This window comes from Pagrus pagrus, assembly GCF_965226575.1.
Source record: "Pagrus pagrus genome assembly, chromosome: 6".
In the NCBI taxonomy this organism is placed as follows: Eukaryota; Metazoa; Chordata; class Actinopteri; order Spariformes; family Sparidae; genus Pagrus; species Pagrus pagrus.
In genome coordinates this window covers 2,636,538-2,659,885 of record NC_140190.1, presented here as the reverse complement: position 1 = coordinate 2,659,885, position 23,348 = coordinate 2,636,538, and the positions used below count along the sequence as shown (strand labels likewise).

The 23,348-nt window shown below is 42.2% G+C and overlaps 1 protein-coding gene across 1 annotated transcript; it reads right to left on the bottom strand.

The window, feature by feature from the left end:
- Positions 1-121: 121 nt before the first annotated feature.
- Positions 122-20,404, bottom strand: LOC311258460 (uncharacterized protein). The gene is made up of 14 exons (XM_084354729.1): positions 20,285-20,404; positions 16,711-16,836; positions 15,441-15,596; positions 14,944-15,082; positions 13,955-14,124; positions 13,317-13,451; positions 12,839-13,024; positions 12,048-12,685; positions 10,742-10,884; positions 9,997-10,218; positions 9,012-9,266; positions 7,569-7,702; positions 6,107-6,421; positions 122-5,977 (listed from the first exon to the last, which is right to left on the bottom strand). The coding sequence occupies exons 1-14, from the start codon at positions 20,339-20,341 to the stop codon at positions 1,064-1,066; spliced, it is 7,590 nt and encodes a 2,529-aa protein (XP_084210855.1). The 5' UTR covers positions 20,342-20,404; the 3' UTR covers positions 122-1,063.
- Positions 20,405-23,348: the final 2,944 nt, after the last annotated feature.

Here is a 23,348-nt window from a genome sequence, read left to right as displayed (position 1 = left end):
CCTCATTATAGAAGTTTAAACAGGAAGAAAAAAGTAGAAAAACAGGAAAAAGCACATTGACTTTACATTACTGTATGTCAAATTTCTGACTTCTTAAATGAAATGATGACAGTATTCAGAATTCCCAAAATGCATTTTTACTAAAAAATAGTGATATAGTGAAAAAAAATACTGACATGAAGAAGAAATCACCAATCTACTGCTTTAACACACTTCCCCCACATGCAGGTGCAGACAAGTAGACCCACGCTCTCTCCTGCTCATCTTCCACAACCTGTTAAACATGTTCTGTCAAGCAAAAGTTTACATTTACATTTCATCTGATGCCAACGAGGAAGAGACGCCGCTTACACAATTGTGGTTACATGCTCAAACAAAAGATACATTATGTGAGACACTGCAAATGATCAGTTCACCAAAAACAAATTAAATTCAGTCATTATCTACTCACCCCAGTGCCAATGGAGAGTTGGGTAAAGTTTCATCATCCACATGATATCACTTCTGGATACAAACTGTATGGAGCCATTGTATGTGTTTTTACTGTTTTTTTTAAAGATTTTTGTTAAATTTTAAAGTGCCCATCTATTCAATTGTTCAGGAGAACGCTGCAACACTGTTTTGCTGTGAATCCATCGGCATGAGGTGAGTTAATAATGACAGATTATTCACCTTTGATTTCTTTTCAGCTAAATGTGGAAGTTAATTGTAAACAGGTGACCCACCACCAGGAACACACCACTGGTTTGTACAATCAAAACTATAAAATGTGCATTATATTTTTTCGATTATGATTAATTGACGTTCCACACACTTTCCATCGGTATTTAAAGTCCTCAATGACACGTGAGAATTTACCTCAAAAGGTATGACCCTTTAAAAGCCAGCTTTTTATTTTTAAAGGTGTTTCAGATTTAAATTCAGAAATATTTGCAGTGTCACAAGTAATTTCTTATAACACTGATGCATAAAGTTGCCCTTGAACTGTGTCGTACTGCCTCCATATTTAACGCTAAAGGGAAACTATGGTACAGTTGTTAACACAGCTTCAAACTGACAGCAGTCACTGTTGCTTACACTTTCCAGACGGGCTTTTTGGACTTTTGATGGAGTCTTTTTTCCCCTTTCTAGATTTGTTCCGAGGAGTTTGGCTGATGACTGTCTGAAGCTCAACAGGACTCACTTCACCACCGCTTGCAGCAGCCACACACACGTCATGAGGAGCACTCAACTCAACCTCTGTCGAACCAGCTTCCCCCACAGTGTTTGGGCCTGCCTCTGCCGCCGCTACAATCGTCTGCACGCTCTGACTCTGAACGAGGTGTTCAGCCTCTTCAGCTGCTTCACTCGTTGCAATCAAACCTGCAGCTCCTGTCTCTGCTGAGCCTGGGTCTGTTTCCAACACTGAACATAAGGTCTCGTCAATTACTTCAATCTCTGAATTATATGTTGATGATACCTGACTGGATGCATTATCTAATCCCTCTCTCATCTCTTGGTCGTAAGCGATCTCTTCTTTGCCTTCATCCAAAGTGAGATCTCCAGCCTCACTCTGGTCAGTTTGAATCACATCAGTGTTCTTGTAATCAGACTGGGTTGTTTCACCCTCAGCTACCTGTCCAGATCCCATTATGCCTCCACTGGTCCCTCCGTCTTTACTGGACATAGACACCTGCCCTGTGGCCACCCTGGATGATCTGAGTTCGTCTGATGATGTGACCACATCATCCAAACCCTCCATGTTAGCACCACCCACTAGTTCTTCAGGAATATCAAGAGCTATGTCACCTGTCGGAGAAGAGTCGATTCTTTGTTTTACCTCATGTGTTGTAACTTCACAAGGCATTTCTTGAATTTCAGTCACCATCAATGTTGCTTCCTGACTCATCTCCAAACATTCACTCTCCAGAGAACGAGAGTCCTCTTCTAACATCTGGTGAAGCCTAATGCCTTCTTCCTCTAAGTGAGAACTTGTGACTGATGTCTCTTCTTTTGCACTTTCAACATCTCGGTCATCATCTTGGTCTGGGACACTTGTATTTTGCAGCGAAGGCGACGCCACAATAACCTGCTTTTCTGCATCATGTATGTTATCTGAGTAAGTGACATGATCCTGCAACTGAGGACTTGTTCCTGGTGCATCTTCTCTGTCACTCTCTTCATCTTGTTCATCTGAGATGAGCTTATCGTCCTCTTGGGACCCTGTATTGGAAGCATCTTCTTTTTCTTCATCTGAGATGCGAGTCGTTTGCTGCACAGGCCCCACCTCGTCCTCCTCTTCCGTTCCCTCTCTGATGTTGTCTTCTGAGATGAGCAGATCATCCACTGGAGGACTTATTCGTGATGCAGCGGCTCTTTCAATCTCTCCATTTTGGTCAACTGTGATGTTAACATTTTGCTGTGGGGGTGATGAAACTACCTCCACAGTCTCCCCCTCGTTATCTGCAAGAAAGGTATCGTCACCTGGCGAACTCTTGCTTGATTTATCTTCTTGGGCACTCTCTTGGTCTTGGTCATCTGAGATGCCTATATTTTGCTGTACAGGTGTCATAATGTCCTCCACAGCAGCCTCGTCTTTTTCTTCATTACTTATGTTGTCGTCCGAGATGAACTTATCCTCCATTTGAGAACTTGTGCTCAACGCATCTTGTCTTTCGATGTCTTCATTTTGGTCATCTGAGGTGCTGAAACTCTGCTGTGACACTTCTTCCTCCATAATTATCTCCTCTTCCCTTCCATCAGTTATACCGTCTTCACCTGACTCGACTTGATCCTTTTCTACTCCTGCTTCTGCTGTTGTACTATCATCATCTTCCTCATTGTGGCCAGAGTCTGTTGCTGTATGTAGAAGTTGCCCTGATGTTGCAATGGTTGGCACCTCAGAGCCCTCTACTTGTGCATTTCCAATTTCTTCCGACGCTGATGTCAAAGTCGAAGTCTCCAGATCTTCTTCCTCACGGCACACAGTCTGCAATGATGGGTTTGCTTCAGCATCAACAATATCTGTGCTTGCTTCACTAGGATTCACCTGTAGTTCCAGCACCGTGTCTTGATCAGGGTTGGACCTCTCTTCAGACTCATTCACAGTGTCTGTTGAAATCTCATTTGGATGAGTTACTGACAATTCATCACCAACACTACTGAGTCCCACTGCAGAATCAAACAATTGCTCCCTCTGAGCTTCAACCTCTTCATGTGCATTACCGGTGACACTTTCCTCCACATTTTCTTCTGCCTGGATACTATCAGATGTTGCAATAACCTGATCTGTTTCTATGTCTGAAACAACTGTCTGTGCTGGAGTGACCTCTTCATCAAGCTCCCTTCCACTTTGATCCTCTGTGACTTCATTTGATTGTGGTTGTGATGAAGCTTCAGCTACGTCATTTGGAGCTTCAGGTATGCTGAGCTGAACAGGTGTTACTTGTTCTTGCACTTCTTCTTTCAAAGGTTCTGCTTCCTGGTTGGCTACACTTTCTTCTGTGCTACAGTGTGTTTGATCGTCTGAAGTAATGGCTTCCTCTCCTTGAGGAGATGCTGATGTCTCTTCAATCTCTTCTTCTGTATAAACTAAATCAGTAACTTTTGATCCAGGTAGGACATCTTCTTTGGAGGACGTTTCAGTGACCACAGAGATATCTTCCTCGGAAAAACCATCAGAGGGAACACGATTCTCCTGCTGCTCAGATTGCGGAGCACTTTGATCCTCTGTGACTTCATTTGTTTGTGGTTCTGATGAAGCTTCAGCTACGTCATTTGGAGCTTCAGGTATGCTGAGCTGAACAGGTGTTACTTGTTCTTGCACTTCTTCTTTCAAAGGCTCTGCTTCCTGGTTGGCTACACTTTCTTCTATGTTACAATGTGTTTGATCGTCTGAAGTAATGGCTTCCTCTCCTTGAGGAGATGCTGATGTCTCTTCAATCTTTTCTTCTGTACAAACTAAATCAGTAACTTTTGATCCAGGTAGGACATCTTCTTTGGAGGAAGTTTCAGTGACCACAGAGATATCTTCCTCGGAAAAACCATCAGCGGGAACACGATTCTCCTGCTGCTCAGATTGTGGAGCCTTGGTTTCTTCCTCTGGGATTTCTTGTGGGTCTTTGGATTCTGTTGTCACATCTGTTAAATTGCTTGATGGAGCTTCAGGGCTTTTATCCAACTGATCTGGCACTATTTCTTCCATTGTATCTCCTGGTTTCTCTGCCACTGTATCAAACTGCTCGAATGATGTCTGTAGTACATCTGCACCTGGTAATGATTTCACAGCATCTTCACTTTGGACAACTTGCTCTGATATGTAGGTGTGGATCACATCTTGTGATTGCTTTTCTTCAACTTTATCATCAAGTATGTTCTGAGCTGGATCACTGTCATCTTTAAACAGATCTTTCGTCACAATCTCTTCCTTTAAAGGCGGATGGGTAATGACGCTATTTACAACATTGATGGTCCCGCCTTCCCTTGGTAAATCTATTCTACATGCTTTTGGGATACCACTGGCATCCAATGTTTGTTCCAATGGAGGAACTGCATGGAGCTGGTTTACACTGACCTGCCTCATCCCAACTGGACTCATCTCAGATGGCCAAATTCCAGTTTGTCTGACTTGTGGTTTCATTGTGACTACATGTCCCATTCCCATTTGTGGTTGCCCAACACCAACCCCCAAAACGACCGGCCCTAACCCCATCTGCCCAGACTGCCCAATCCACGATTGCCCCAAATTTCTATTTACAGCGACAACACCCCCTGCATTAGCAATAGTGTGTCCTGGCAGAACAGTACACACTTTCCCTGGGGCTGCTGGACCTAACGCCCCCTGAGGGGGAGCAGCCTCTTTTACCAGGATAGCACCTCTGGGCAAAGTGCCCTGAGATGAGCCTGGGTCCACTCTCTCTGCCTCACCTGGACTCCTCTTATCCATAACTACCATGTAAGTACCATCAGGATTTGGCCCTATCATTTTCCAGCCATCCGCAAGGCCTGAGCCCTGAGGCACACCTGGGCTCACAGGTAGCAACAGGGTGGGGCTGACTGGGCTGGTGGGGCTGGCAGGGCTTTTAGGGCTCATTGAGCCCTGGAGAATAAGCCCAGTAGGGGAACGTTGGGGTCCACCAATTACAAGTCCGGAGGAAGGCGACTGGGGTCCACCGATTACAAGTCCGGAGGAAGGCGTCTGGGGTCCACCGATTACAAGTCCGGAGGAAGGCGACTGGGGTCCACCGATTACAAGTCCGGAGGAATGCGTCTGGGATCCTCCGATTACAAGTCCGGAGGAATGCGACTGGGGTCCACCGATTACAAGTCCGGAGGAGGACGACTGGGGTCCACCGATTACAAGTCCGGAGGAATGCGTCTGGGGTCCACTGACTACATAATAGCCTGGAAAATTGGCACCATGCATCCCATCTGCCAGCAGAACTGTGTTCTGAAGCTGTGGTTGAACTACATAGTGCATGGGCTGTAGTACAGGGCTGGTAGTGTAGTAAACTGGCTGCTGCTGTAGTACCATTCTCTGGGTTTGATGGGGCAGAGTAGCAGATTGACTGATATTGGAGGAATGACTGATGTTAGTAACCTTGGATTGAGGAAGTGTCATGGATGACCGGGCAGTGCCAACAGTGCTGACAGAAGATTTGGAGATGTTAGTAGATGACACGACTTTCTCTGTCTTAACGTCGGTATGTTTTGTCTGAACACTTTGCTTAATTGTAGGCTTAACAACCGGTTCAACAATGTCAACAGTGGTTTTGACAGTGTCTACTACTTTGGCTGTCACAGAGGGTTTGGGTGCTGGTGTAGGAGGAGAACAGATCTCAGACAGAGTCTTGAACTTTGGCCCAAGGTTGTTGAGGAACTGCAGGTCGTTGTCAGACTCCAGGAGACTACAGCAGCCCACTGAGCCAGCGGATGAGCCCTCACCCTCAAAATCATACAGCAGCAGACTGTCCTTCACCGGCACTGCACATATCGCTTTCTGTTGAGGGCAAAGAAACAGCACAAACACTGGTGTCAATGAATTGTGTACATATGTTTGTAGGTCAAAGATGCGGTGGAAAAAAAGAAAGAAAAAAAGACAAAGCTGCTTGAAAGGCAAACGAAGTACCTGCGAGTAGTATTCATCGAGGAAAGTGTCAGGTAGGGCTATGTCCTCGTACAGAGCTGTCATGTTTTGGGTGCCATGTGTTTGCCTGTATGTAGCACTGCCATGGTTGATTGATCCTCTTGATAAGAAGTAGGCGTTGTCGACCTCCATCGCACTTTGGCTGGTTTCCTGATACTTCTGAAAAGATTCATTGTAGGTTGTCGTCTGATGAGTTTCTGTGAATTTTGAAGGTATGCTGCTGAAGTTCGGTGCTGCTGCCATTTCAACCTTCGACTGTTTAGCCAACATGACAGGGATACTTTGGAGTGGCACTTCCTAAAAAGAAAGACCAGAAGACACATTTTTATCTAATAACACAAGTTATGTATGTTAATAAAGCACATTGGTCATGTAGGGCTTAAAAGTCATCGGTCTCCACACAATAGAAAGCACCAGTTGCAGCTGTATTTTTAATTTGCAGCTTTAAATCTTTGAGCAGGGACGTCATACATTTTTTCTATATTTTTTCTATAGAAAGTAGTCTGAAAGTAGATGGAACAGGCTTATTATGCTATCCTGGTATAGGTTGGTGCTATTTCAGTTAAACCTTTAACCTAATTTATTGTATTAATTCTACGACAAGTACTTGAAAGCTAAAATGCCTAATACATTTTTAGAATTGGTGCAGAAAGGTTGAACCCTCCATGTTCTCCTCGTTCATGACAACTGAGAAGACGTGAGTTTTTAACTCACTCGCTTAAATGTATAATTAAAGGGAGCGGCTGCTTTGAGTGACAGTTGGCCACAACCAGTCTGCTATGTTTCATCTCAGCTAATGCAAGCCATTGGACTTGACCTTTCGGGGGGAAGACCCTGGAGCTTCTGAAGGAGTAAACACCTGGAGTCAAGGAGCGCTTTTCTCTTTAATCCCTTTTCTTTAGGGATTACAACGTGGATTTATCTTCATACTTGCTTCTCAACCTGTCTGCAGCAACAAGCAGCTCAGCCTTGCTTCCAGTTTTATTTTGCCCATTGGCTACAGGCAGTATTGCCGTGAAAAGTTCCCCTTCCGCCCCAAAAGCATTTTCCCCATAGATCACCATAATAAAAGAGATGGCTGTTCAAATGTAGACAGGGCCCCTCGAACAAGATCAGTTATGCATCTTTCTTTTATGTATTTGGATCCATGGGGGTCTATTCCTGTAAATATTTCCTTGGGCTGAGAAAAGTGATTTACAAAGGGGGCTGAGCAGGAACTCATGGACGGAGCCAGGTATTTTTTGGTATTTTTGCCATCTTTACTATCTATTTTTATGGTCAATGGACAGGAGTAGCCCATATGATATTGCAGTGAGCATTCATTTTCAATTAGATTATACGTATCTGATTCTGTGCATTGTTAAACTAAAACTGAATTAACTGAAAATTTAAAAAGGTGTGGTATTCCTTTTTCTTCCCTTAAGAAGGAGGCAAAAATGCAAACCTTGTCTTCGCCTCTGCCTTCAGTGTGGTAGGAAATGAGATGCTCCTTGGCGTCAAATGGCAGATCATTAAATTGGTCAGCAAAGACGGTGTCCATTCCTCCACACTGGCAGAACACCAGGAGGAAAGGGATGACTGCAGAGGGAAGCAAAACATTCAGATCACTGTAAAGTAAGCTGGGTTTTTTTGCATCTTGTGTCAAAATATTATAATTACAAGAGACACAAAAGCATAAACAAGATATTAAATATGAATTTTATACAGCAGTGATGAAAAATGTTGAGAATCCTGTGATGTTTACTTCAAGCTGACTCACAGAGGTTTGTGCCTTTATGCTAAAGTCATTTTTTTAAGCCATACTTCTGCATACTGCATAATGCAATACACAATGCTTCAATTTTCAGTAAGTACACTTGCTGGTTTGCTAACAACCAGCATTATACTCATCCATTATACATAAAACTGAAGAGTTTCATGCGGTATTCATTTAAAACCATTGTGAATAGTTATTGAGGAATACTGTTCTGTCTGTGCTTGATGCCTTTGATAATTATCAGTATAAACAATGACGTGATTTTCCTTCACCCACTTTGAAAGAGAGAGAAAGCAGGAGGGAAAAACTGTCCTTCACTTGTCGTCCTGAGTTGTTGTTTGTGATGTGTGGAGAGAGGAAATGAAAAGGAGCATGTTGATGCTCAGTTCACTAACATTACGTCTCCATGTCCCATTTATTACTTTCTTATTAAACCAGCTCAGTTAGGAGAACCCAAGACACTCAGTTAAATTTGTGGCAGCAGTGTTTCTTTCCCTGCCGGCTGCTGTTTCTCTCAGTCAGGACGTTTTTATACACAGTTTTCTTAGCTTAGCTTCCTTGGCTAGTCGACCAACGTTGTGTTATGCATAGTTACGGACATGTGGTGCGGATACGACTACGCTTTTAAACCTGGCACAGGGATGTATATCAGTGGTAACGGGAGATAGTTTCCTCTGCAGGGTGACACAGTTGGAGATTCGTGTCAGAGCAGCGGTGGGAAACAGCGGCGGCTTCATTGCTGAGCTAATACGCAACTAATACGAGCTATAGGCGAGACTTCAAATCTCTCTGCAGCCTCGCTTGACACGTGCATGAGCCGCACGGTTCGCACCAGCGGTGTTTCTGCTTTAACCTGTTTACATGGGTGCCAAAATGAAAAGCAAGACGTCCTCCCACACACGCAGCTGCTCACGCAGGATGCGTGTTTCACCCGTGAGTGTTTGTGCTTGCTTGCATAATGCAAAGAGGTTTATGTCTTACACAGTGAAGCTGGATATGTAATACCTTCAGCAAATTGAGTAGGCCAAAAACTACAGTCTTTAGAAATGAATCAACTAAAAACCAGTAAAATATTTGTTTTAAACTGTGATAATAACGTGTAGCGGCGTGTTCTGCTGAAGCTCAACTCACACAGCAGTAAGCACATTGCCATTATCAGCAGGCCAATGGCTGGTGCAGAGAAATTAGATGATGTAGTCGTGGAGCCCTGTCCATATGAGGCTGCTGATCTGGTGCCGCAGTCCTCTGTGTCCACACAGGTGCAAACGTCCAGAGTGAAAATCTCATCGGCTGGGCAGGACAGACCCTGAGCATCAGCCACCTCCACCTGCAGCTCATATTTGCCGGGCCACAGCAACTCAAGTGAGTGAAGGGCAACAGTCGTGTCTGGAGACAACAAAAAGAGTAGAAGGCTGTCAAACTCACACTGTATTGTCATTATTTCTGTTAGTTGTGACTTTAGCAGTAATACCAGCAGAACAGTTAATACGATTACCATTTCTACTGCATGCTACCACACAGGCACATCAAGTAAAATATTCAGTCAGTATTTTGAATTTGTGCATCAGGCTTTGAACTGAATTGAGTTTATTTGAGTGACTCAGCAGCTTTGCAATGTTTTTTGGCACATTCAAAATCAAAATCTTCAAACTTGTACTCTGACTCAAAGGTGTAATTTGTAAAATATGGCCCGAATTCAAAGGTGGCTCCAAAAATGCAGGAGGGGAAGCACATCACCATCTCTGCTAACTAGTGCCTCTTGAGGTTCAAAGTGGTATTGGCAGTCAAGACAGCCTGGGGATAGCTGGTTAGCATGTTAACTTCTGGAACACAGTACATAGATGTTTCTGACATTACGTTCACACTGTTAGTTACATTTTTAAGTGTCTTAAACAGAAATTGTGGCCATATCTTCCAAAATGCCCCTTTAAGGGACCAACATCGTTCTACTTACAAGAACAATCTGGATTTAATCGACTGAATTTTGAATATCTTGATCATGTACACTGTGCCAAAAACAACAAGTATTACAACAACCACTAATACAAGAGTAAAGAAAGAGTTTGCGTCTGGTACGTCTGGGTTGGCTGCCAAACCACCTTGCACATGTTCTTACCATTGATGACTTCTATGTCCCAGCTACCACGTGTCCCATCAGGTACAATTTTGAATGTGAATGGAGCAGCATTGGGGCTGACGTCCTCATCGAAGCCAGTGACGTAAACAGTTTTTTTGTCAGAGCACAGACTGCTGCGACTGGTGGTCAGGGTGGGACAGTGGTCGTTGGAGTCAGCGACTTGAATGGCTATTGTTCCCGTGGCTGTCTTTGATGGCATGTCTGAGGATGACAGAAAGTTGAGTTAGTCGGCACACAGACTGTACTGCAAACACCACAAAGATCCGCTCTGTAGAGTTAAGTTCACATCAGTCAACACTGTTTCCTAAGTCTTTATTTCTGTCTTTTTTATATAGTTTTTTTCTGACATTGCTGCTTCACATATCTAAACAGTGCTCAGTTTAAATTGTGTTTTTGTAACGTCAGCGTCTTCTCTGAGGTCATTTCAAACTGGCAGTTGATATGTTTATTTCACCCATGGGCTTCTTCTCATTCTTTGCCTGACACACCCTGAGTCACAAGGTGGTTTGGCGGGTTCTGTCAAAGACCATAAATCACACGTCACCTCAGGCAACTACAGTTATGAACTGCTCACTAAACTCATAAACATAGAGGTGATAAATCATGCTTGGAGAAGAACAGCTTTGAATTAATTAGAGAAGTTCAGCAGCGAAGGCAAAGGCCGTTCAAACAGAAATGTATAAATGTTTAAAAAAAAGAAGCATACAAGGAAAAGTGGTATTACCATCGGTTATGGCCAGAATCTTGGCAATGTAGGTGCCGTTCACCAGAAATGGTGACTCTCGATCCGGTTTCTTGTTGAGTTTAATCTCAGCTGTCTCCTCATCGATGGTAAACCAGTTATCTGGGTCATAGGCTTTGGCATAACTGGGTCACGACAAATATGAGAGAAAAGGAACAAAAACATTAAGAAGATTAATAAGTAAAAGGAAACTGTTTCAACATTCAGCACTCACGGCAGAAGGTCAGTGCTTCTCTCACATCTGTGTAAGTACGTAGCTGAAGCCAGCAGACTATTAGCTACATTTAGCATAAAGACGGGACGCATGGAGAAACAGGTGGCCTGGCTCTTTCCAAAGATCAGAAATACACGTACCAACACATATAAAGCTCAACTAATTCACCCAGTGTAGCTGTTTCCCCTCGGCTCAGCTAATTGCTCTCCGGCTCAAGCTATCGATCTTCATATCCATCTCAAAGGATGGTTTCTCTCTCACATTTTGGTTTTATAATGGTGGAGCTTGGTTACCTTGATTTCCTGAAGACCCCTGTATAGTCTTGCATTTACTTTTAAGCCGTGAATCTGTCCAATAGGCGCTAATAAGAACCACCAATTAGTTATTTTTTTATTTATCTTTTCAGAGATAAATTAATCCATTTATTTCCTGTTTCCATTAAAGTCTTAATTAGTCTCTTGTCCCCTAAACGTGCCTGAATTGGCTGAATTAGCAACAGATATGTTCTCTTCAATCTTCAATCCAACAATACAAAGTAGTCGGGCCGATACACAATAGTCCCTCAGGCCGGGGAGTCGTCCCTTGTTCGTCGTTAATTGAAGAGTGTGAAATGTGGTTGGTTTGGTTTGTCCCCTCGCCAGATATATTTTGATCATTTATCAATCCCATTCGTTGAATTATTCATTTGTTTTTTTTTAACTGGCAGAGTCTGAAATAAATGTAACACCCCAGGCAAGGTGACTCAATTCGTGACTCAAAACATAATACTGAGATTAAATTCCACCTCCGTATGTTTTCCTCTTTTTTTTTTCACAGTGAACCAGCAGGTGTATTACACAATTTGGAGTGACACATTTTAATTAATTCAAGAGTGTGGTTTAAAATACCTGCAAAACTGATGACATACCCATCAAACTCATCTTTACTTTGTATTTAGTTGTGGTAAGTGAAACAGCATGTTAACTCGCGGCCATGGTAGCGTTCCAAACATGACTGTGTGAAAGTGAAGCCTCACAGAGCTGCGAGCTTGGTTGAAGACTTGTTTAAAGCTGTGTTAACTGCAGCTTGACTAACCTTACGTCTTCAGCAATTTTTCCTGTGTCTGGATCGATGGCAGCGAACACGGTGAGCACGCCATCCTCAGGTTGATCATTTGGATCTTCTGATACAGGAACATTCTTGGTGTCAGGTTTAAACGCTGGACCCTCTGGCATGTTATTTACTGCTATCTTAATGGGATAGCTCTTCGGTGCATTTGGATTTGGCTTCGGCTTGGGCTTCCGCTTCGGCTTCGGCCTCGGCTTTGGACCTGGTTTGACTCCTGGATTAAGTCCAACCCCAACTCCAGGGCCAAGCCCTATGTCGGGATTCAGTCCTGCATCCAACTCTGCACTTAGGTCAGCATCTAAGTCTAAGTCTGCACCGAGACCCAGATCTGCACCGAGACCCAGATCTGCACCCAGACCCAGATCTGCACCTAGACCCAGACCTGCACCCAACCCCAAACCTGCACCTAAATCAGCTCCGGCACCAGCGCCAACACCAACACCAGCTCCAGCTCCAGCACCGGCTCCAGCACCGGCTCCAGCAGCTCCACCCTCTCCAACCTGAATGCCCGCATCCATCTTTACAGGACCACCCTCTACAAAAGGAGCTACATTTGAGATGCTGAGGCCAAGTTCAAGATTCTGGATCTCTTCAAAATCCACAGGCTGTTTGGTGTGGGGATGGACGGTACCGCGGCAAGAGATAAGAGGCAGCATACAAATGTTAGGGGCATACCCAACACAAGTTACACAATAATTGAAATAAAAACACATCAAAAAAACATAATATTTAAAGTTACATCATACAACTCTAAATACCTTAATCAGCTTCAGGATGCCCTCATTTGTTTCTTTGTCCGTCTCAATAGAGAAGAGCCCGTCCTCGTTTCCTTTTTCGATATTAAAGACAGTGTTCCAGTTGTCTGAGCGTTCAAGGTCTTTGTCCAGAGCTTTGATCCTCATCACAATAACATTATGAACATTTTCGTCCACTGAGCCTTGGTACTGCAAACAGAGCAAGAACATGAAGCTTAATGTCAAAACTGCTTCTGTGCTAAGGGTTAGGGTAACAATAAACACTCCTTTGAGTAACAGGAATAAACACAAATAATGCTTGCTGGTGGGGGAACACACCATTAAAGGAACAGACATGGAGAAGACATTTAACATTTTTAATATTTACAATATTAATGAGGTAATAATACAATCTATCTGACATGACTCAGGGGTAATGTCTTTGGTTTAGTAATGTCTCCTCCCTGTCCCACTGTGTGGGTGTGTGTGCCATATTTCTCACCTCAGATTTTTCCAGAGTGGGATGGTTGTCATTGATGTCCAGGACCTTGACCTCCACGGTTCCGGTCCCTGTGAGCCCGCCTTCACCTCCTCCCATATCAGTCCCCGTTATAACCAGTGTATAGAAGTCAATAGTCTGTCGGAGGAAAAACAGCAAAGCAAAATGTGTTGAGAAAAACCTTGTTAAGTTCAACAACAACGTCTTTCAGAATCAGAATCAGAATTTGTCCCGCATGAGGAAACAGCCAAAGGTCAGGAATATTACAATAAACAATAATAGAAGTAAAAAATAAACAATATAATAAAACAAAAAGATAAGAAATAGAATAGACTTGTATATAAACAGTGTAATTATACACAGTGTGGGCAGTGTATTTTTATTTACAAATGATTACGGGGTGAGGTGCTGGAAAACTGAATATGAATTTTCAAACTGTGTTGAAGTATGAGTAGTTGATCACTGACCATAGCTCAGTATAGCTATGAGAGCTCAGAGTAATTATGCAGAAACACCCCATCAAATGAAATGATAGCATAAATTAGGTCTAATCTCTGTCAGTCAAAAGATCTCATCAAGCTTTTAGCTTAGTTTTCAGGATATGTGAGGTGTGTTTAATGCGCAGTGAGTAGCAGCCTCACCTCTCTGTCCAGTGTGGGCTCATTGACATACAGCTTTCCTGTCTTATGGTCTATATAGAACATGTTTCCGCGGCCTTTTGGCTCCTGACTGATGATTTTATAGAAAAGCTCTGAATTAATTGTTCCTCCTTGGTCATTGTCCTTCCCCTCGATCTCCATCACAAAGGTTCCTGCAGTGGATCACAACGGGACAAGAAGATGTTGGTATAATCCAACACGTGCTCACACATACGCGAAATCCAGCCAATGTTTCGATTAAACAAATCAGACTACGCCCAGTCTTCACTATAGCCATGATAAAACTACCTTTCAAAGTTTTGTCCTGTGATCAAAGATTATGATCCAGCAGACAATGAATAGTATTTTACCTTAAAATAACAGCTTCATAATATTTTTAACTATACAGTGATTGGACATGAGGTCAATGGTGTTTCTGTCCTCAAATACAGAGAACAGGTGCTTCGTTACTGGCCGCCAGCGCTAGAGGTGCTTTATAGGCTAATGCTAGATTAGCATGCTCCTACCCTGTTAGTCTGCACTGATGTTAAAGTTAAATTTCAGGCGTAATATGCCAAAACACGGGACTGTCATGTACACACAGGCGCTAACAATGTAACGTTAGCTAGCCAGTTGGTTAGCTGCTGAGACATCAGCAAACTGTCTGCGATTGTAAAGAAAAGGACAAAAACACACTGAAACGGCAGATCATTCTCATAACCCTCAGTCTGAAGGAGCTTATGTCATGGTTAACATTTAACAATCAGTGTTGGTAGATCAGTAAAATCAGGTTGTCTCTGGGGATGTGACACCAGTGCAAATTTAAAGTATTTAATAGTTACAATACATTACAATATGTAAACCTAAACCTGAGTCACATAATCAAACAATTTTAATCTTAATCAGATCCTGTAACTGTTCCACCAGCTGCTCCACTACATACAGCCGCTCTCACCGCCACTGTGCTGGGCTGATGGAGAAAATTGCCGTACCTTTTATGCTGGACTCTGTGATGTTGCCAGCATGTAACTCAAAGTAAGGCTCGTTGTCATTCATGTCCAGGATTTCGACAACCAGTGGTATGTCAGGCTCTGCTCTGGAATCATTTTTGAATTTGGCAACGCCTGTTAGCTGCAGGAATTACATGGGATATGGTTAAGACAGTTAACAATTTATCTATACATTTCAAATCAAAGTCCCCTTACAAATTGCATGTTCTCAGCTGTCCTCCCAGTGTTAATGCTGTACACATAACATTTATTATTAAAGAACATTGTTCAAGTGTTTGGTATACATTACATCCCTAGTACAAGCTAATCCTGACACCTCTGACGAAAGCTAACCACATGAACTTATCGCATGGTCAGATTTCAAATCAATTTCAAATTGCTGTCAAAAAATGCAGCCATCAAAAACAGGTGTGAGAAGAAGCCTGGTGACATTCATTGAAGCTCAGACCATACAGTACAGTGTTAAAAGACATACTTACATTGTAGAATGGGTATTCTTCCCGGTCTACCTTAGCAGTGATTCTCACAAAGCCGGTGACAGGATCCACAATAAAGAGGTTGATGGGTGGCTTGTCAGCTCCTTTTCCAGTGAGGGAATACTCCACGGGTTGAACTTGCTGTTTATCAGAGCGAATCTGAGAACAAAACACAGATGGTAAATTCAACCATTATTGTTATTTCAGTCTTTCAGTAAGGTCTCTTTTCATGGGAATGCTGAATATGTTTTTTCCACCCAACAACCCTCCATCCCATTTCACAAGCACGAGGCCACCGATGATGACGTATCCTGCAGCAACAACACAGCCCAAAACAGTACCGTGGCAGGCACGCTGGCGGCTGCTGTGCCGTCTGTCACCACCTTTGGCTATAAAGACTTCACACAAGGTCCAAACAAAAGACTCGCCAAATGCCCTGACTGCAGAATCAAAATAAAGGATGCTCGATCGACCACGTCTAACTTTATCAGGCACTTGAAAACACACCCGGATAGGGCAGTTTGTCAGTTGTGAAAGTTAGCATCATTGTATGGTTAGCGAACATGTTTAGCTCAGCATTATAAGCTATCTAACGTTGGCCTGATTAGATTGGCGTTGGCTGAATTTCTTGAAAAGATGAGTAAAATGGTCAGGTAATTTAATAGTCCACGTTCTGCTGCCACCATCTGCTGGCTGAGTAGGTAAGTAGGACCTAAATACCTGCTTTATATCGTAGCTGTATGTTGGGGGTGGGGCCCTGTCCACTTGGGTCCCTGGACCTGTGCTCAGTAGGCTCCTTTAGTAATCATATTTGCTTTATTGGAGATTCAAAAATGACTATTAGGTTTAATAAACAAACCTAGAACAGTTTTACTACTAAAGGGCTGGTCTAAAATATCTTGGGTAAATAACACACTACTTTCAGCTCTGCCAATTCTTATCAGAGCAGGTAAAAATAAAAAAAAGGTGGTTCGTCTTCTTTTCTTTGGCGCCTCGCTATTGTAACAAGACTTCTCTCAGAGTCTAACTCGAGCTTTAGCCGAGGGCCACAATCCCTAAAAATGACACAGTTGGGGACTGGAACAGATAAAATGGTCCCAACAAGTAAAAACATGTTCTTTACTGCTGCTGCCAACAACACGACTGAAACCAGTTGTATGTCTGTTGTTTTTAAGATCTTTGAAGCTGATCCATCTGGGCACTATGCCACTTTAAATATAATGCCTCTTTATGATAAACATGGGAAATAAGATTTTTAATGCGCAATAATTACCTTGGCAATAAACGTCCGGTTGCTGTAGTCGGTGTTCTCCTTGAGCTTGGCAGGAGGAAGGATCCATTCTCTCTTCTGCCTCCTCAGTGTCTCCGGCCTGTTCTTTCTTGCCTCAGCAGTGGTTATCTGAAACAGAAAAGCACACATACACTTGAGTTTGCTTTAATGGACACTGTAATGAGCATACAGAGTGCAGTACTGTATGGACTGTGACCACATGCCAGCCTTGTCTCTGAAAGACATTTTTAACTTCGCCATGGTGGTTGTTTTCACCCGTGCCCGTTCGTTGGTTTGTTGGTTCTTGGTTTGTCAGTAGGATTACATCAAAAACTACAGCAACTACTATTTCCATGAAACATGGATGGAGGATGGGTATGTGTGTGTTCACATAGTGCTGACTTTGCCATGACTGTAAAATGGTCAGGTAATTTAATAGTTAATTAATTAATTAATATAAAAAACATTTTAAAAAAACACTGCACATGGAAGCTTGTCTAATTCTGTGGAAGAGGGAGTGAGTGTGATAAACAGGTGTGTCTGAAGTGTCGTCCGGCTCATCAACATTCACATGAAGTGGGATTAACGAGCACTGAATGTGAACGACGTTTGGCATTCAGCACCCTGAGGCACAATGTGTGAAGACAAAACTCCCAGCACGGGGAACTGGTAAAGAGCCTGACATGGCTTTTACACCGAAAGTTTTTTTTAACACGGGTAAACCTGCTAAAAGTGGACAGTTAACTCCTTTCACATTGCGAGTGGACGTGTTGCCTTCACGAACACGGCAGGAGAACAGGGTGCAGTAGGAAAGCAGCAGATCATCAGAATACATCCATAGGCTTTCTATTGGTCCACATTTAATGGACACACGTGAAACTATCGCATCAATGGCTGGTGCATATTGCTGTGGTTTTATCACCCAGGCCTGATCTGTGGTGACAGATTTCACCAGGAGACTGGCCTCACAGTTGGCCGTCATGTTTACCACAAGAGTTAAATTTTGTAATCAGTTGATAATGAGCAAATACAATATAATCAACCAGGCGGTAAATGTCCATCGCTCCATTTAACACCACGTAGGTGCGGTTGAGCTTGTGTTCTGCCTAAAAACCATTGAACAAACCCTAACACTGTGGTTGTGGTGCGTGCGAAGTCACATGAATGCCAGGGCCCGAGGTTTCCCATCAGAACACTGCACTGCAACGACTTGATCAATGTTTTCCACCTGAACTGTCAGTGGCGTTAACGCTGGGGCTGACGGGTGTGTTTGAGCTTCATGGGACGTATTCAAATGTATACTTTACAAGTTGTTTCGATTTTCTCATTCGTTAACAGTTAGGGGTTGTTGGGTTTTTCTTTGGTCCAAAAATAAGTTGCAATTTATCGTACATACAGTGAAAGACTGTTGCCGTATTGTACTGTAATACAGTACTGTGAATTTACAGTTTCAGAGTGGGATAAAATGCACGTTTTTCTATCCAATTTGTCAAATTGGGCTGAACTCACAATCCTGTTTCACAGAGTCGGACTGTAAACGTATATACTGTAGTTGATACTGCAACATTGTTGCACGGATTTCATCAGAAACATGTGCTTGCCTTCCTCCTCCTCCTCCTCCTCCTCCTCATCTTGCTACCACTCTCCCTCTCTGTTGTCCATGCTGCTCCACTTTTGCTAAAAACAGTGGAGCTCACCTGAGGCTTCTGTGAAAGGTGAAGTTGAAGTTGAAGTGTCTTGCTAATTGAAACGGCCTTTAAAGATACGTATTGTTAAATTCTGTACATCTTTAAACAAAAAATAATGAGATTGGCAAAATAAAAAAAAAAAGAATATATATATATTATATATATTTGAACATGCAAATGAGAATGAACTATGTGATAGTTTGCATCGTTTCCAGGACAGAAATCTGAACTCAGATAAACACTTAAATGTGTATTTTTACATTTTACTTCCATTAGTTTGACAGATTAAATATTATGAAAGAAAAATAGACCAAAAACTGTTTAAACATCAAATATCTAACCTCTGTGTTTCTGTACACGCCTGAAACAAAGAACATGATCCAACTTTTTTAGAGAAAAAACAAAGTTCAGTGTAACATCGTTGTTACATTGGCCTGTTAAGGTTATGAACCAGCTGACTGTGAAGTTTATTTATCAAATGAATCTTATTTTTGTTTTCTTACGAACACCTGTTATTAACCCCTCATGCACGGTGTCCACGACGATGTATGGATATTGTGAAGAGCCGTACGCTGTTCCAGCTGATCATTATCTTTCTGTCTCTTTGTCATTTTGAGATATGGCATCATAAATACAAGGTGTTGGAAATACTTAAATGGATACATATTTTTCTTAGATTTTGCATTTTTCTTTTATTCTTTGTCTGAAAATACATCTGTCTACTCCAGCGGACATTATGCCCCACAGGGAGTATTCTGCATATTGAGGCGTTATTATGTTCTGCCTTATTTTGTATGTTTTATTATGAATTATGATATAATTAACATTTGAATAGATTTTATATAAGTATTGGGCCATTTACTCCAAATATAGGGCCAGTAGGCACTGAAGAAAAAAAAGTACAAGAACAATGTTGCTATAACCTGGTTTGAAGTTAAACGATAAAATTATGTTTTTACATGTGTGGTTCTGAGAATAAAAGGATTTAACAATTAAATCTGAATCACTTTTCTCCTTCAAAATAACACATCAAAAATAAAGTTATTGGATTGATTTCCCTTGTTTAGGAGAATAAACACACATTGATTCAATAATTAATGCATGTAAGGATTAATTTCCTGAACAGATAATGGACAGTAGACCGACACAAGAAGTCTGTCTGTCACTGATCTTTTTCTAAACGGATGATCGTTCAAACCTGAACCTTAAACTGTACGCATATTGAATCAGGTGGGTTTTCCTTCTTGTTTAATCAGGTCAAAGTCTCGTGCAGGTTCAGAATGACCAGAAGGGCATAATAATAATAATAATAACAATAATAATAATAATAACAATAATAATAGTTAGTATTATTATTATCTCGATTAACTCCAAAGCCTCCCAACAATAACACAGGTCAAGTTCATTCTGAGAAACACATTTAAAGGCATCTCAAGATGCACATACTGTATCACAGCAGGTCTTACAAGCCCAACAGACAGACACCACTTCTTAGCTTTCACTACATCAGCAACAACATTATAATTCAGGTATCTCAAAATAGCATTGTGGTTTAGTTCAGCTGCCACAAGAAGCTCCTGCAAACGCTGTAGACTCACCATGGAAACGTATTCATGACAATGCATCAGTCTTATTTATTTTAGAATCTTATTTACTATGTGGGTGGTGCCGTGCATGCTTGACAACCCTGCATCTGGCTTTGTTATGCAGCCAAGTGTATATTTACATCAATTTGCTTTGTCAAAATCAGTAATTAACAACATCTAAATGCAATTGAGTCCAATTAAAGGCTTAATCCCTCTCTGCCAACAACAGGTTTCCACACAACCTGCAGAGAGTCCTGGTGTGTCAAGGTGAAGGTTCTGTGTAGCCTCAGGCTGAGTACTCACCAGGGCCAGCACTAACAGAAGCAGCAAGCCCACTTCTGCGAGAGAGAGCCGAGCCATGAGTGCAGGCAAGCCAAGGCACACGCCCGCCTGTGCTCATCAGAATCCAGAGGTCCAAACGGGACAAAGCGATGAGCCCTTAAATACGTTTTGTTGAAGACACACCTACGTCGGTTTTCCTCCACCTTCCGTCACACCTCCCCCCTCTCTCCCCTCACCTCATGTGTGCTTTTATAACATTGAATGTCACATGCATGGATGTTTCTCGAAGGTGTGTCTGTTCACTTCTGCATGCTTACAATAAGCCCTCGGGGTTGATCATGCTGACAAAGCAGACCGGGCTCTGAAAACACAGCAGCTCTCCACGACTCTTACATCGTTCAGGAAGTGATCTACTCGCCTACTTCTGTTTCTGAAAATATGTATTTTATCTTTTTTGCCACGTCAGCTGGTTTTCAAGATTCAAGATGACCTATTTATATCCCTACGCACATCTGTCTCCGACAAAAAGACTGTCACATAAAAAATACATGCATACAGTCAAGTGCAATAACAGAGAAAGTGCATAGTACAGACAAGTTCTGACATATATTCAGGTAACATTCCAGACTCTCCGGTCCTGAGGGGTTTCACTAGAGTTTTTATACCTATTCAGGTATTTTACCATCAACCTGGTGGGAGCAGTTCATATTCTGAATACAACACATGGGAGGGGTCAGTGATAATTTGTCCCACCTAGTTAAAGCTGGGGTTGGTAAGCGGGCTCTACAATCTGTACAGTGAACGACATCCTCCGTCCTTAGACCCTCAAGTGAGGAAAAACTTCACATGTTGAGAAAAAAAAACCTTTTAACAGAGAAAAAAAGATGGAAGAAACCACAGGAAGGACAGACAAGCAGTAGATGTCGCACAGATCAACAAAATCACAGTTTACAAACTGCATTGACAGAATATCTGATATAAAATATAATATATGTAAAGCGTGTGGATCCAGGAGACGACTGAGCAGGACGAGGCATCGCCAAGTGATGCCCGAGCCACACGACCTCCTCTCCGCCGCGGTGACCTGGAAGATAAACCAGAGAAGAACAGAGTGAAGAGGCATCAGATTTTACAGAAATACAGATTTAAGAAGATAGTAAAACATGATACTTATAATATTTCAGTAATATATTACTACAGTTATGTCACAGTTATGTTACAATCTGCGTTACCGACCACAGTGAAGCATTTATTGTTGTTTTTTAAGAAGTATCGGCTGCCGTAGAACCAGACTACAGAGTTTGTCTCCTGATATAAAAAAATAAATAAAAATAAAATAAAGAAATGATACGGATATTCAGAGGAATGCTCGTAGATAATAGCGGATCCGATAATCACCTCGGCTGGTGAGCCATAGTATACAGTTTATTGTATACATACATGTAAATATATGTATCATTTATTTTGATTTGATATCAGTTTGATGTCATACTGTCAGACTTTTACTCAAGTTACTCTCCAGACTTTCACTTTTACCAAAGTCATATTTAAACACGACGTCTTTACTTAAACTACTTTGTTCTACGACACTGAAATAAAAGGTCAAATTTGCGACTGCTTAAAGATCTGGGCTGACTGAATATTTTATGATGACTGTGTCAGATTCTTCTCGCTTTTTGTCTTCAACCGTGTCATTACAGAAAAGCACCTGAACCTGAACCGGAGTCTTTTCAAAGGCTTTGACCAAGAATTCCTATTTTAAATTCTCGTTCCCACGACTTTCAAAACAAGAGTTTCTTGTTCACAGCGTTACAGTCTCCCTGTCTGCTCCCTGTCTGCACTGTTCAGACCCAGTGACTGAGCACAGACTGCATGTTTTAACAAAACTGTCTAAAAATAAAAAAAAATCTAAACGTAAAACTGGAAACAAGCTAAAGGGTAACACTGATGACTTTTCTGTATTAATGGTATTAGTATTATAGTGCAAGTGCAAACTAAAAAACCCTCCTAACCAGAAATGTGCATCAAGCTATTAACTGACAAACAAATATAACTGACAGATTTATTAGACACGGTTTGGCATAAACCTCTGGTTACACCTGTTGTTTGCAGTGAACTGAAGTTGACTTCAGGTACAACTTCAGGGGCTGAACTGACTGAGTCATCCTGAACCTTGAATCACTCATACATCTGCTATTCACCCTTTACTAAACACACAATGTTTTTCCAAGTCGATGATGATGATCGTGCACAGGTGGCCTGTGTGGATTGGTGGATTGTTGACTGATGTGTCACTTCACATTTGGCAGCAAGAATAAAAACACACATCATAAAAAGACTCCTCCACCAACGTTGTGTTAGATATTGGGGCAATAGAAGTTGTAGGTTTCTGAGAAAGTGCACAAACAAAGTTGAACATCTTGTTTGACACTGAAGCTGTTTGAGGGTGAAGGCGGATATACATCTGTGTACGGTGTTGAGGTCTGCAGGGTGATTCACTGATCAACTGTAAGATTTAACCTTTTATTAACAGTTTCATTGTGCCGATACAGATGCTGCCTTACGGGCTGACCCCAGACAGGTTTGTGTTAGTATATCTGCGCCAAGCGAAACTACAGTTATGACTCTTTGCTTATTGAAACTAGGGTTGGGCGATGTCTACAGTCAAACATCGTGATGGACGATGACGTGTTGTTGTTTACGAGTTTGAGGCAGATGTCCGTAACTAATAAAAACGTCATGACTGAGAAAAACAGCAGCCCGCGGGAAAACAAACACTGCTGCCACAAATTTAACCGATCGTCTTGGGTTCACCTAACTGAGCTGGTTTAATAAGAAAGTAATTTATGGGACATGGAGACGTGATGTTCCATAAGGATTGGACCGTAGAGGACTGGAGTAAGGTCATCTTTTTCAGCTTTGCCCAACACCTGGTCGTCTGATGGTTAGATGGAGACCTGGAGAGGCCTACAAGCCACAGTGTCTCGCACCCACTGTGAAATTTGGTGGAGGAACGGTGATGATCTGGGGGTGTTTCAGCTTCAGCAAGGCTGGAATTGGACAGATTCGTGTTTGCGATGGACGC